The sequence below is a fragment of the Saccoglossus kowalevskii genome, chromosome 3, assembly GCF_978046115.1.
Source record: "Saccoglossus kowalevskii chromosome 3, keSacKowa6.1, whole genome shotgun sequence".
Lineage (NCBI taxonomy): Eukaryota > Metazoa > Hemichordata > Enteropneusta > Harrimaniidae > Saccoglossus > Saccoglossus kowalevskii.
Genome location: NC_140643.1, coordinates 39,145,952 through 39,162,652, shown reverse-complemented (window position 1 = coordinate 39,162,652; position 16,701 = coordinate 39,145,952). Strand labels below are relative to the sequence as shown.

At 34.6% G+C, this 16,701-nt stretch overlaps 1 protein-coding gene across 2 annotated transcripts in view; it reads left to right on the top strand.

Moving 5' to 3' along the window:
- Positions 1-2,878: 2,878 nt before the first annotated feature.
- The window catches only part of LOC100374998 (phytanoyl-CoA dioxygenase, peroxisomal-like), a 78,610-nt gene continuing 64,787 nt past the window's right edge, over positions 2,879-16,701 (top strand). The window contains exons 1-6 of one of the 2 annotated variants that reach the window (XM_085497182.1): positions 2,879-2,958; positions 4,243-4,403; positions 5,617-5,785; positions 6,081-6,162; positions 6,687-6,868; positions 7,932-8,081. In XM_085497182.1, coding sequence (XP_085353308.1) covers positions 2,887-2,958; positions 4,243-4,403; positions 5,617-5,785; positions 6,081-6,162; positions 6,687-6,868; positions 7,932-8,081 — 816 coding nt within the window. In that variant the 5' untranslated portion in view covers positions 2,879-2,886. The remainder of the gene's footprint in view (positions 2,959-4,242; positions 4,404-5,616; positions 5,786-6,080; positions 6,163-6,686; positions 6,869-7,931; positions 8,082-16,701) is intronic. The other variant, XM_085497183.1, reaches the window with a different exon arrangement.

The following is a 16,701-nucleotide window of genomic DNA, read 5'->3' as shown; positions in this document are numbered from 1 at the left end:
ATTTGCATATGCAGTCGGTCGCTGAGGGCGATCATTTCACGATCATCATGTGAGTCTGTTATTTTCTGTCTGCACATGTTATATTCGACTCGGACGAATTTTGTTCGGCCTAGTAGTGTGTGCATACCACACGCCAATTGAAAACAATCACATGAATGTTTTTGGGGAGGGGTAACTGGATTCGCCATTTGAATCTAAAATCCGAAGATCTACTTGAATTGTGATTTGTTTTCTTTCTTTTTCAGTACACGGACCCGTATCCGGGTAAACTCACTTGTACAAATACAGAGGCACGAAATTTTGCACGGGGGGGGGGGGGGTGTCCTGCTTACCGTTCCTCGCGCACGACCCCCCTCCCAGTGCCGCCCGCGCTGAAATACAATGTGTTAAATCAACACTGAAAGGTATTTTCAAAACCTTCCCAAATATAAAATACCACAACTTTAACAGTAACAATTACCAAACCATTTGAAAGCGGGAGATCCCCAGAATTTGGACCAGAAAAAATCCCACAATGAATTAAATACATAAAAAAACAATTAATCTTAAAGATTTCTCTGGTCACATTCTTCAATAGCAATGGGCTCACAGAGTCTCGCATAGTAATTCAATTATACACAACTTTTTTAGTTTAGTTTATATTTAGTTTATCAACTTGAAGATAAATATTGATTAAGACTGGGGACCCTATTAGAAGAGAGAATGGTCAGGAGACAGAACTTCCTCGTCTAGTAGAGTAGTATTGCGAGGAATAACAGTTCACAGTCAACCAGTCTGCTGAACAGACTAGTGGTTGACTTTGTCAAAAGCTTTTGGAACATCCCAAAAAAATACCAAGACACTAACTCCACAAGAATTATGAGTAAAACACATAAGACGATAACATATAAGTCTGTTGAAGCAAACTGAGTTTTGTAGTCACAAGGTGTAATTCATATCTCTCGAAAAATAAATGTTGCACAAGATTTGACATGACTGTGGTCGTTCTTACTAGTTATCTGTCAACAAGCATGAACGAAATACATTAACCTTCGAGTTAGTATACTTTAGTATAATAGTTGAAAAAGTTACCTTTAAGCATGGAGGTAAAAAAAAAGATTTTTTACCTCCATGCTTTAAGGTAGAAGCCTAATCATAATATTTTAAAGTCATGAATCGCATAACAATGTTCATTGCTTTATTATGTACAATCATGAATCGCATGACATCACGAAATAGCATTGTGTTGTATGTACAGTGCATATTTATACTACCCGGTAACACCTGAGCGCAGCGAAATGACCACTCAGTTTAGTAACCAATGACTAATACACTGAGTGTAAAGTAATAAAATGATTATTGTTTCCCCGATAACGATGTTTTAACAGTACAACAGTGTTTCTCTTCATAGACTTCCGGCAGTATTTTTTTTTACAAAAAATCGCTATTTTTAGAATAATTCGAGAGAACACAAGGTTGTAGAAAAATTGCACTTTTTGACACTTTCTAAACCCCCAATTTTTGAAGGACAAAAAAAAGTAACCCAATAAACACAATACATATTTATTTCAGCCTATGTTATTTGTCAAGTTTGTCATTTCCTGCTGGAACCTTTTATGTTTGGTTCTTATCAAATGAAATAGTACATGTCATTTTCGCACTATTATACCCATGGGCATACATTCTACATGATTACCAGAGCTCGTTGTTAACATTTTATAAGCGTCAAATATAATGTTGGCATATAAATTCACGTGCAACATTACAAATGATTTTAGCGTGCACCTTTGCCAACATAGATCTTGTTGTATTTTTTTTTCATGTTTTTTGTGTCCGCGTAAAATATAGAAAGTATTGAAAAATCCAGAAACATGTTTTAACTCCACCATTTATCAAGTGGTCTTCTTACTTGATGCCAATCTATTGAAGGAAATTACACAGGGCAGAATAGGCATACATATATCAACAATATAATTTACTGATATAGGAGGGAAAGTGTATACATGAAGTGATCATGAAGGCATTGATATATTTGTATGTTTCATTCTTAGTTTTGTTCATATTGTATTGACATTTATTTTAATTTTGGTTCACCATATTCCCATTGGTTATCTAATTGATCCATGGTTTTGTGTCACATTCAAGTTTGTTTCAAAGACATTTTGTTGTTAATTTACAATAAATAAATTTTTATCAAGTATATCACAATGCTTTGACATTTTTGTACACCACTCTATATTTCGAATGACGGCTGAATGAGAAATAAACTCCTCTGTGTGTACGTGTCACCTTTAAACTTATACTATGTTTCATTTCATGCTATTTAATTGGTATAAGAGTCAGTTCATACGTGACTATGCAATTCGGTTTGTTGTCATATGCTCTGCCCATGCTTATTCGAAACACAATGCTGTTAAGCTCGTCGGTTCTACTTAAATTGACTTTACCAAGAACACTAATAAAGACAAATAAAGGAAGTGTTCAGCCACGGTGCTTGTGTTTTAGTGACTCAATGGGATATAATGTACCATGAAGAAAAAAACAACAACACGTTTTATGCTTTAAATCCCCCAACCAGAATTCATGAAAAGATATCATGAAGTGAATTTCTCACGGACAAGGAGTTTGTATTAGTGGTATTTTAAATTCATTTGTTGTATTGATCTTTTTTCAGGGAAAATAAGAGTTTGCTTTTCCCCCCAATCATAGGACGAAATCAGTTCATCAGACACAAAATGACGAAATAAGATTTTGTTTTATTTTCTGATACCTGAAATTTTAGTTTCGAAATTATAGTACAAATGTATATATAATATAAACAAAAACGTATGTTGCCAAGGGGATACAGATAACTTTTGATTTAAAAAAATCAGCCACAGGGCTATGAGGGCGCACACAGCAATCATCATGGCGGAGAGGTTGGAGGTTCTGCGTCGGCAGCTGCAAAATACAACAAAATACGTTGATCGTATTGATGTTGTATCCTTTTTGAACCTGTCAGTATATTCGTGTGTATGCTATGCTGCTATTAATGATAAGTAGCGTTGGTAGGACTGTTTACTGTTAACATTCCCGATTAGTTTGCGCTGTACGTGATTCGATGGCATACGAATGTTGACTTATTTACCTTGTTCTGATTACTGTCCATAAGGTGCCAAGCATTTATAACTATGGGAAGTGGCTGGAACAGTGTGAGTGTGACCCCGGGTGGCTTGTCTGTACATTTTTATTTTTCTTGAATGTGCCAACATTCTTTCCTGCAACCCCTGTCATCTATTTTTCCCGGTGCCCAGTTTTCATTTTTGGCTCAACGGACCATAACATTTTTTTTATGTGTTTGGTCATTTCCTCAACTTCTTTGTTGTTCATATATATTAGATGGAATTCATCTTTAATTTGTGTTTATGTAGGTCACACATTCTTTTTTCAACTTTTCAACTGGTGTTTTCGGTATCTTGTGCCAGCCAAAGTTCAATATTTAAATTGTGATTGCCTTATCTAATTTTACTTAGCTGTTCATGCAGTTCACAATGGTTGATATTTAACATGTTCATGTTCTGTGCATGCTACATGACCTCAAACATCTCATGCAGAGACAGAAGGACACAATACCTGTCATCTTATCCCCTCTTCTTTAATATAACCTGTGTAACCATGGAAACATTGATGATGAGGAGAGAATAGAACTCTATTTGAGGGGCGAAAAAAATAGGGTTATTTATGTCTGGGGTTCATTAGAAAATATTTTCCCTGAAATGTTCCCTCGACCGTCAAAAAAATACTGTAATTTTTTAATGATTTTTATCAGATTACCAAATCTGATTTTCTGGATTGCCTTACAATGTCTTCCATATTTATGTTAAGTTGGAAAGTTGGAAAGCATAAACTTGTCATAACTGGAGAGAATTTCAATGAATAGGTCATCAATACTGAAATTTTGAAAAAAGTGGCTCATACTTGGAGAGAGCTGAGAGAAATTTCTTTCAACATTCTTTGATAATGCTATTTTGACAATAAAATAGGTAATGTTTTTCATCTTCAATTTTATTACAATCATACAGTCTTTCTTCTGTCTTTATCCCTGCCAGAGCAATCCCATGTTTTTTATTTGTATTAATCTAAATACTTTTCAAAAACATATTTATCATTCCTAATTTCTTCGTATAAATCTATTTTTTGTTCCCCTGTTCATCTTTTTGCCACCTATTTTGGTACATGATAATAGATCCATATTTATGACGTTATTATTTCTTAGTATGTCAGACTCCTTCTATCACTTCAGCTGCTGCATCCCTTGGTGTTGATCCAACACAGTACGTTATCAACAATAGTGTGTTAACACCAGAACAGATAGCATCCTATGAGACCAATGGTTTCTTGGTGATTAAGAAATGTGTCCCTGTAGACAAGTTGGAATTATATAGGTGTGTTTGTTTGCATTGCAACTAATCTTACTGATATTATGGTGTGAAAAATACACTAGTATCCAGTGTAGATGAAATGTATTTAACTTTTTCCCTTTTATGCCCACTTTCCTATGTATTATGCAGTTATGAAAAAAGTCATATGCTATTGCACTGATAATAAAATTGAAAACACCTTGCATTTGTTAACATTGTGTGCAATAATCTCAATGGAAGAGGTGAAAGCCACTAATCACAGGTTTCTAGTTAAGTGTGATTAGCTTGTTTGACCACAAAACTGTTTTTAAGCAGCGAGCATAACTATTGTGGAATAAAACTTCTCTAACAAAGTACCGAGTAGACTTCTCTAAATTCTCTAATTTAAGCACTAGGCCTTAATTTGCTTCAAAAATAAATTTGGTTTTAATTTTTTTGTAACGAAAAGTATAGTCTAAAAAAAGTTTAATATAAACAAACATAAATGCATTGCTTAGTAGCAAATGATCAAGGTGTTGGTAACACAATCTGGTCAGTCTGTGTTTCACAAGTGAATAACTTACTTATTTTCAAAGTGTTGCAATTGTTGATTATTGTAGCTCATTTAAATATGTTAATGCTGTTCAGCAACCTCATGGTGAAAACAACTTGGAAGAAATTTACCGATGTTGTAGTATGTGATTTTTGTGGGATAACATCATTTTTCTAAATGAAGAAATTAGCAGTTTTCGAAACAATAATTTAACACTTTTACATTGATATCAGCTCATTGTCGAAAAAAAAGTTTACCCATTCATGCTAGCCACAATAAACATTGTACTCTTGAATAGACGACAGTAACTATGAAAAATCTAATCTAGGTGCCAGGAAAGATTGAAATGTATGAAAAACTATGCCTAAATTAGAGAATTTACCGTAGATGTTTTAATTAATAAACTACCAAGGTACAAAAAAAGAAAATACAATTAAATTAAACTGTTATTTGCAAATGTGTAAATATTAAACATTGTTAGTAGACCTCCCAAAGATCCCATTCTTGTTTAAAGTCTCTTGCGATTTTTTTTTGTGAACAAAAGTTAATCTGCCTATGTGTAACTGGATATTGTGCCAGGAACATTCCATTATTTTTTTTTTTTTCAAATAACAACTTCAGAGCATGGTTTTTGGTCCTGATACGCACACCAACCAGAAACATCTAATTCTTTTTTTTGGTCTTCTACATACTTATTTTCTGTAGGAAGAGATTTCAGGGGATAGCTAATAAAAGTGTTATTGTACCTGGTTTGCTTGTAATGCGAGATGTGGCCATTGCAAAGTCAGAGTTTGTGCCAGGAGAGAAAGCTGTTACGAAAATACAAGATTTTTGCTATGACCCAGTGCTCTTTGAATACTGCGCTCTTCCAGAGGTGAGTACCGAATACATAATATGATTTATACATCTGGCAGCATAAATAAGAGCAGTTAACCATTTATTTAACACACATGTTCAAAAGTATGACATATGCATTCAAATTTGTTACACATGTGGTCTTTATTTGGAAAACGTTTGTCACATTTATTTAGCACATGTCGGTAATGAAATCTCAAATGCTCACACAGGCATGAATTTTATGAAAATACCGATATGATAATTTTAACTCATCTGATCTGATTGACATACATGGGCAGCATTTTTTCTTGCTTTATTTCTGTTGCTTTCAGGTTGTGAAATATGTTGAGTGTTTTACTGGTCCGAATGTCAGAGCCATGCACACAATGATAATCAATAAACCCCCGGATCCAGGTACATACTATGCATCATGAAATTATCCTGATATGTATAGTTAGTTTGTATGTCTATATCAAGCATGGGAAAAGTCAATGAAGTGTAAACAATATGTATCGGTATTTGCCATATACAAAGTTAATATGACAAATGACTTGTAATAAAGGATAAATCATTCATTTCATTGTATTTTCTCTGTTAGAAGCACATCTTCAAGAAAAGTGCACATAAACCCAAAATTGCATTTATTGTAGAATCATTATTTTGACCATAAATACATGTACATCTCTGTCATTTACATAAGCACATGTGCTACTAAAAGAGCAAATACATTTTTTGAGGTACCGGTATTTTCCCCATGTATTCTCAGTACAATGGCTTATTATTATGATATTTATAAGATCCAGCCAAACAAAAGCAACGAGCACAGTACGCAGCAACATCAATTGAAAATGATCCAGTGTTATTTCAATTGTGATATTTATAAATATTTATACATCTGCACTGGAAATTAACAGTAGAGTTCATTTCTTAATCTTCAGGTACCAAAAGTTCTCGTCATCCAATGCACCAGGATCTACATTACTTTCCTTTCCGTCCAGCTGAGAGGATTGTGTGTGCCTGGACTGCCATGGAAAGAATTCATCGCGATAATGGTTGTCTTGTTGTTTTACCTGGTACACATAAAGGATCACTGCAACCACATGAATATCCAGACTGGAAGGTTTGTTGTGTTATTGTCTTCAACATAGTCTTCCAACTAGCATTGCTCAACATAACTGACATCATCAATTGTCATTCAAGTATGATATTTTGTTTTTACCATGGAACAAAACAACTTGAAAACAATTTCTGTCTAATTTATGCGACTGTCCTTTGACACAAAAATATTTTTAAAAAAAGAGGATTAAATTTGTAAACTAATATTCGCTACAAATCTACTTTGAGAGTTTACTCATATTGGTCAGATTAATGTTCAATCAGTCATGCTGATTTGCATATTGAATTCTTTAAGATAGTTTGTAGAATCCCCATTAAGTAGGGACCATTTGATAGAATATCCATCAACATAAGGAGCATTTGATAGAATATCCATCAACATAAGGAGCACTTGATAGAATCTCCATGAACATGGAAGCATTTAATAGAATCTACATCAACATAAGGAGCATTTGATAGAATCTCCATCAATATAAGGAGCATTTGATAGAATTTCCATCAACATGGAGAGCATTTAATAGAATCTTTATCATCATGGGGAGGAAGTATTTAATACAATCTCCAACAACATGGAAGCATTTAATAGAATTTCTATAAACATGAGAGCATTTAATAGAATCTTTATCATCATGGGGAGGAAGTATTTGATGGAATATCCAGCAACATTGAAACATTTAATAGTTTCTATTAACATAGGGAGCATTTGATATAATCTCCATCAACATAGGGAGCATTTAATAGTCTCCATCAACATTAGAGCATTTGATAGAATCTCCATCATAATAGGGAGCAAATTTCTAGAATCTCCATCAACATGGGGAGGGGTATTTAATAGAATCTCCATCAACATGGGGAGGGGTATTTAATAGAATCTCCATCAACATGGGGAGGGGTATTTAATAGAATCTCCATCAACATGGGGAGGGGTATTTAATAGAATCTCCATCAATATGGGGAGGGGTTAGATCTCCACTAAATTAATTCATTTCAGATTTCAGCATAGTTACGTGTTAAGTTCATTGTTTCATAGGAAAGAAAGCGATGTTTAATAACCATTACTGTTTCAGGGTGGTGTTAATAAAATGTATCATGGAATACGTAACTACATGCCGGATCACCCACGAGTTCATCTTGAAATGGATGCTGGTGATACTGTTTTCTTTCATCCCTTACTCATCCATGGATCAGGAATGAATAGAACAAATGGTTTCAGAAAGGTTAGTTTTCTACATTGACTGTTAACACAACCAGTGGTTTCAGAGAGAATAGTTCTCTACATTGACTGTTGACACAACCAATGGTTTCAGAGAGAATAGTTCTATACATTGACTGTTAAAACAACCAATGGTTTCAGAGAGAATAGTTCTATACATTGACTGTTAAAACAACCAATGGGTTCAGAGAGAATAGTTCTATACATTGACTGTTGACACAACCAATGGTTTCAGAGAGAATAGTTCTCTACATTGACTGTTAAAACAACCAATGGTTTCAGAGAGAATAGTTCTATACATTGACTGTTGACACAACCAATGGTTTCAGAGAGAATAGTTCTCTACATTGACTGTTAAAACAACCAATGGTTTCAGAGAGAATAGTTCTATACATTGACTGTTGACACAACCAATGGTTTCAGAGAGAATAGTTCTCTACATTGACTGTTAAAACAACCAATGGTTTCAGAGAGAATAGTTCTATACATTGACTGTTGACACAACCAATGGTTTCAGAGAGAATAGTTCTATACATTGACTGTTAAAACAACCAATGGTTTCAGAGAGAATAGTTCTCTACATTGACTGTTGACACAACCAATGGTTTCAGAGAGAATAGTTCTCTACATTGACTGTTAAAACAACCAATGGTTTCAGAGAGAATAGTTCTCTACATTGACTGTTAAAACAACCAATGGTTTCAGAGAGAATAGTTCTATACATTGACTGTTAAAACAACCAATGGTTTCAGAGAGAATAGTTCTCTACATTGACTGTTAAAACAACCAATGGTTTCAGAGAGAATAGTTCTCTACATTGACTGTTGACACAACCAATGGTTTCAGAGAGAATAGTTCTATACATTGACTGTTAAAACAACCAATGGTTTCAGAGACAATAGTTCTCTACATTGACTGTTGACACAACCAATGGTTTCAGAGACAATAGTTCTATACATTGACTGTTGACACAACCAATGGTTTCAGAGAGAATAGTTCTATACATTGACTGTTAAAACAACCAATGGTTTCAGAGAGAATAGTTCTATACATTGACTGTTGACACAACCAATGGTTTCAGAGAGAATAGTTCTCTACATTGACTGTTAAAACAACCAATGGTTTCAGAGAGAATAGTTCTCTACATTGACTGTTGACACAACCAATGGTTTCAGAGAGAATAGTTCTCTACATTGACTGTTGACACAACCAATGGTTTCAGAGAGAATAGTTCTCTACATTGACTGTTGACACAACCAATGGTTTCAGAGAGAATAGTTCTATACATTGACTGTTGACACAACCAATGGTTTCAGAGAGAATAGTTCTATACATTGACTGTTAAAACAACCAATGGTTTCAGAGAGAATAGTTCTATACATTGACTGTTGACACAACCAATGGTTTCAGAGAGAATAGTTCTCTACATTGACTGTTAAAACAACCAATGGTTTCAGAGAGAATAGTTCTCTACATTGACTGTTAAAACAACCAATGGTTTCAGAGAGAATAGTTCTATACATTGACTGTTGACACAACCAATGGTTTCAGAGAGAATAGTTCTATACATTGACTGTTAAAACAACCAATGGTTTCAGAGAGAATAGTTCTATACATTGACTGTTAAAACAACCAATGGTTTCAGAGAGAATAGTTCTCTACATTGACTGTTAAAACAACCAATGGTTTCAGAGAGAATAGTTCTATACATTGACTGTTAAAACAACCAATGGTTTCAGAGAGAATAGTTCTCTACATTGACTGTTAAAACAACCAATGGTTTCAGAGAGAATAGTTCTATACATTGACTGTTAAAACAACCAATGGTTTCAGAGAGAATAGTTCTATACATTGACTGTTAAAACAACCAATGGTTTCAGAGAGAATAGTTCTCTACATTGACTGTTAAAACAACCAATGGTTTCAGAGAGAATAGTTCTATACATTGACTGTTAAAACAACCAATGGTTTCAGAGAGAATAGTTCTATACATTGACTGTTAAAACAACCAATGGTTTCAGAGAGAATAGTTCTCTACATTGACTGTTAAAACAACCAATGGTTTCAGAGAGAATAGTTCTATACATTGACTGTTAACACAACCAATGGTTTCAGAGAGAATAGTTCTATACATTGACTGTTAAAACAACCAATGGTTTCAGAGAGAATAGTTCTATACATTGACTGTTGACACAACCAATAGTTTCAGAGAAAATAGTTCTCTACATTGACTGTTAAAACAACCAATGGTTTCAGAGAGAATAGTTCTCTACATTGACTGTTGACACAACCAATGGTTTCAGAGAGAATAGTTCTATACATTGACTGTTGACACAACCAATCGTTTCAGAGAGAATAGTTCTATACATTGACTGTTGACACAACCAATGGTTTCAGAGAGAATAGTTCTATACATTGACTGTTGACACAACCAATGGTTTCAGAGAGAATAGTTCTCTACATTGACTGTTAAAACAACCAATGGTTTCAGAGAGAATAGTTCTCTACATTCACTGTTGACACAACCAATGGTTTCAGAGAGAATAGTTCTATACATTGACTGTTGACACAACCAATCGTTTCAGAGAGAATAGTTCTCTACATTGACTGTTGACACAACCAATGGTTTCAGAGAGAATAGTTCTATACATTGACTGTTGACACAACCAATGGTTTCAGAGAGAATAGTTCTATACATTGACTGTTGACACAACCAATGGTTTCAGAGAGAATAGTTCTATACATTGACTGTTAAAACAACCAATGGTTTCAGAGAGAATAGTTCTCTACATTGACTGTTGACACAACCAATGGTTTCAGAGAGAATAGTTCTATACATTGACTGTTGACACAACCAATCGTTTCAGAGAGAATAGTTCTATACATTGACTGTTGACACAACAATGGTTTCAGAGAGTATATTGTTTTCTGCATTGACTGTTGACACAACCAATGGTTTCAGAGAGAATAGTTCTATACATTGACTGTTGACACAACCAATGGTTTCAGAGAGTATAGTTCTCTACATTGACTTTTAAAACAACCAATGGTTTCAGAGAGAATAGTTTTCTGCATTGACTGTTGACACAACCAATGGTTTCAGAGAGAATAGTTCTATACATTGACTGTTAAAACAACCAATGGTTTCAGAGAGAATAGTTTTCTGCATTGACTGTTGACACAACCAATGGTTTCAGAGAGAATAGTTCTATACATTGACTGTTGACACAACCAATGGTTTCAGAGAGAATAGTTCTATACATTGACTGTTAAAACAACCAATGGGTTCAGAGAGAATAGTTCTCTACATTGACTGTTAAAACAACCAATGGTTTCAGAGAGAATAGTTCTATACATTGACTGTTAAAACAACCAATGGTTTCAGAGAGAATAGTTTTCTGCATTGACTGTTGACACAACCAATGGTTTCAGAGAGAATAGTTCTATACATTGACTGTTGACACAACCAATGGTTTCAGAGAGAATAGTTCTATACATTGACTGTTAAAACAACCAATGGGTTCAGAGAGAATAGTTCTCTACATTGACTGTTAAAACAACCAATGGTTTCAGAGAGAATAGTTCTATACATTGACTGTTAAAACAACCAATGGGTTCAGAGAGAATAGTTCTATACATTGACTGTTGACACAACCAATGGTTTCAGAGAGTATATTGTTTTCTGCATTGACTGTTGACACAACCAATGGTTTCAGAGAGAATAGTTCTCTACATTGACTGTTGACACAACCAATGGTTTCAGAGAGAATAGTTCTCTACATTGACTGTTGACACAACCAATGGTTTCAGAGAGAATAGTTCTATACATTGACTGTTGACACAACCAATGGTTTCAGAGAGAATAGTTCTATACATTGACTGTTGACACAACCAATGGTTTCAGAGAGAAAGTTCTCTACATTGACTGTTAAAACAACCAATGGTTTCAGAGAGAATAGTTGTATACATTGACTGTTGACACAACCAATGGTTTCAGAGAGAATAGTTCTCTACATTGACTGTTAACACAACCAGTGGTTTCAGAGAGAATAGATCTATACATTGACTGTTGACACAACCAATGGTTTCAGAGAGAATAGTTCTATACATTGACTGTTGACACAACCAATGGTTTCAGAGAGTATAGTTCTCTACATTGAGTGTTAAAACAACCAATGGTTTCAGAGAGAATAGTTTTCTGCATTGACTGTTGACACAACCAATGGTTTCAGAGAGAATAGTTCTATACATTGACTGTTAAAACAACCAATGGTTTCAGAGAGAATAGTTTTCTGCATTGACTGTTGACACAACCAATGGTTTCAGAGAGAATAGTTCTATACATTGACTGTTAAAACAACCAATGGGTTCAGAGAGAATAGTTCTCTACATTGACTGTTAAAACAACCAATGGTTTCAGAGAGAATAGTTCTATACATTGACTGTTGACACAACCAATGGTTTCAGAGAGAATAGTTCTCTACATTGACTGTTGACACAACCAATGGTTTCAGAGAGAATAGTTCTCTACATTGACTGTTGACACAACCAATGGTTTCAGAGAGAATAGTTCTCTACATTGACTGTTGACACAACCAATGGTTTCAGAGAGAATAGTTCTATACATTGACTGTTGACACAACCAATGGTTTCAGAGAGAATAGTTCTATACATTGACTGTTAAAACAACCAATGGTTTCAGAGAGAATAGTTTTCTGCATTGACTGTTGACACAACCAATGGTTTCAGAGAGAATAGTTCTATACATTGACTGTTGACACAACCAATGGTTTCAGAGAGAATAGTTCTATACATTGACTGTTAAAACAACCAATGGGTTCAGAGAGAATAGTTCTCTACATTGACTGTTAAAACAACCAATGGTTTCAGAGAGAATAGTTCTATACATTGACTGTTAAAACAACCAATGGGTTCAGAGAGAATAGTTCTCTACATTGACTGTTAAAACAACCAATGGTTTCAGAGAGAATAGTTCTATACATTGACTGTTAAAACAACCAATGGTTTCAGAGAGAATAGTTCTATACATTGACTGTTAAAACAACCAATGGTTTCAGAGAGAATAGTTCTCTACATTGACTGTTAAAATAACCAATGGTTTCAGAGAGAATAGTTCTATACATTGACTGTTGACACAACCAATGGTTTCAGAGAGAATAGTTCTCTACATTGACTGTTGACACAACCAATGGTTTCAGAGAGAATAGTTCTCTACATTGACTGTTAAAACAACCAATGGTTTCAGAGAGAATAGTTCTATACATTGACTGTTAAAACAACCAATGGGTTCAGAGAGAATAGTTCTCTACATTGACTGTTAAAACAACCAATGGTTTCAGAGAGAATAGTTCTATACATTGACTGTTGACACAACCAATGGTTTCAGAGAGAATAGTTCTCTACATTGACTGTTAAAACAACCAATGGTTTCAGAGAGAATAGTTCTCTACATTGACTGTTGACACAACCAATGGTTTCAGAGAGAATAGTTCTCTACATTGACTGTTAAAACAACCAATGGTTTCAGAGAGAATAGTTCTATACATTGACTGTTAAAACAACCAATGGTTTCAGAGAGAATAGTTCTATACATTGACTGTTAAAACAACCAATGGGTTCAGAGAGAATAGTTCTCTACATTGACTGTTAAAACAACCAATGGTTTCAGAGAGAATAGTTCTCTACATTGACTGTTAAAACAACCAATGGTTTCAGAGAGAATAGTTCTATACATTGACTGTTGACACAACCAATGGTTTCAGAGAGAATAGTTCTCTACATTGACTGTTAAAACAACCAATGGTTTCAGAGAGAATAGTTCTCTACATTGACTGTTAAAACAACCAATGGGTTCAGAGAGAATAGTTCTCTACATTGACTGTTAAAACAACCAATGGTTTCAGAGAGAATAGTTCTCTACATTGACTGTTAAAACAACCAATGGTTTCAGAGAGAATAGTTTTATACATTGACTGTTGACACAACCAATGGTTTCAGAGAGAATAGTTCTCTACATTGACTGTTGACACAACCAATGGTTTCAGAGAGAATAGTTTTATACATTGACTGTTGACACAACCAATGGTTTCAGAGAGAATAGTTCTCTACATTGACTGTTGACACAACCAATGGTTTCAGAGAGAATAGTTTTATACATTGACTGTTGACACAACCAATGGTTTCAGAGAGAATAGTTCTCTACATTGACTGTTAAAACAACCAATGGTTTCAGAGAGAATAGTTCTCTACATTGACTGTTGACACAACCAATGGTTTCAGAGAGAATAGTTCTCTACATTGACTGTTAAAACAACCAATGGTTTCAGAGAGAATAGTTCTATACATTGACTGTTAAAACAACCAATGGTTTCAGAGAGAATAGTTCTATACATTGACTGTTAAAACAACCAATGGGTTCAGAGAGAATAGTTCTCTACATTGACTGTTAAAACAACCAATGGTTTCAGAGAGAATAGTTCTCTACATTGACTGTTAAAACAACCAATGGTTTCAGAGAGAATAGTTCTATACATTGACTGTTGACACAACCAATGGTTTCAGAGGGAATAGTTCTCTACATTGACTGTTAAAACAACCAATGGTTTCAGAGAGAATAGTTCTCTACATTGACTGTTGACACAACCAATGGTTTCAGAGAGAATAGTTCTCTACATTGACTGTTAAAACAACCAATGGTTTCAGAGAGAATAGTTCTATACATTGACTGTTAAAACAACCAATGGTTTCAGAGACAATAGTTCTCTACATTGACTGTTGACACAACCAATGGTTTCAGAGAGAATAGTTTTATACATTGACTGTTGACACAACCAATGGTTTCAGAGAGAATAGTTCTCAACATTGACTGTTAAAACAACCAATGGTTTCAGAGAGAATAGTTCTCTACATTGACTGTTGACACAACCAATGGTTTCAGAGAGAATAGTTCTCTACATTGACTGTTAAAACAACCAATGGTTTCAGAGAGAATAGTTCTATACATTGACTGTTGACACAACCAATGGTTTCAGAGAGAATAGTTCTATACATTGACTGTTAAAACAACCAATGGTTTCAGAGAGAATAGTTCTCTACATTGACTGTTAAAACAACCAATGGTTTCAGAGAGAATAGTTCTATACATTGACTGTTGACACAACCAATGGTTTCAGAGAGAATAGTTCTCTACATTGACTGTTGACACAACCAATGGTTTCAGAGAGAATAGTTCTCTACATTGACTGTTGACACAACCAATGGTTTCAGAGAGAATAGTTCTCTACATTGACTGTTAAAACAACCAATGGTTTCAGAGAGAATAGTTCTATACATTGACTGTTAAAACAACCAATGGTTCCAGAGACAATAGTTCTCTACATTGACTGTTGACACAACCAATGGTTTCAGAGAGAATAGTTTTATACATTGACTGTTGACACAACCAATGGTTTCAGAGAGAATAGTTCTCTACATTGACTGTTAAAACAACCAATGGTTTCAGAGAGAATAGTTCTCTACATTGACTGTTGACACAACCAATGGTTTCAGAGAGAATAGTTCTCTACATTGACTGTTAAAACAACCAATGGTTTCAGAGAGAATAGTTCTATACATTGACTGTTGACACAACCAATGGTTTCAGAGAGAATAGTTCTATACATTGACTGTTGACACAACCAATGGTTTCAGAGAGAATAGTTTTCTGCATTGACTGTTGACACAACCAATGGTTTCAGAGAGAATAGTGTTCTACATTGACTGTTAAAACAACCAATGGTTTCAGAGAGAATAGTTCTATACATTGACTGTTGACACATCCAATGGTTTCAGAGAGAATAGTTCTCTACATTGACTGTTAAAACAACCAATGGTTTCAGAGAGAATAGTTCTATACATTGACTGTTGACACAACCAATGGTTTCAGAGAGAATAGTTCTATACATTGACTGTTGACACAACCAATGGTTTCAGAGAGAATAGTTCTCTACATTGACTGTTGACACAACCAATGGTTTCAGAGAGAATAGTTCTCTACATTGACTGTTAAAACAACCAATGGTTTCAGAGAGAATAGTTCTATACATTGACTGTTGACACAACCAATGGTTTCAGAGAGAATAGTTCTATACATTGACTGTTAAAACAACCAATGGTTTCAGAGAGAATAGTTCTCTACATTGACTGTTGACACAACCAATGGTTTCAGAGAGAATAGTTCTCTACATTGACTGTTGACACAACCAATGGTTTCAGAGAGAATAGTTCTATACATTGACTGTTAAAACAACCAATGGTTTCAGAGAGAATAGTTCTATACATTGACTGTTAACACAACCAATGGTTTCAGAGAGAATAGTTCTATACATTGACTGTTAACACAACCAATGGTTTCAGAGAGAATAGTTCTATACATTGACTGTTAACACAACCAATGGTTTCAGAGAGAATAGTTCTATACATTGACTGTTAAAACAACCAATGGTTTCAGAGAGAATAGTTCTCTACATTGACTGTTGACACAACCAATGGTTTCAGAGAGAATAGTTCTATACATTGACTGTTAAAACAACCAATGGTTTCAGAGAGAATAGTTCTCTACATTG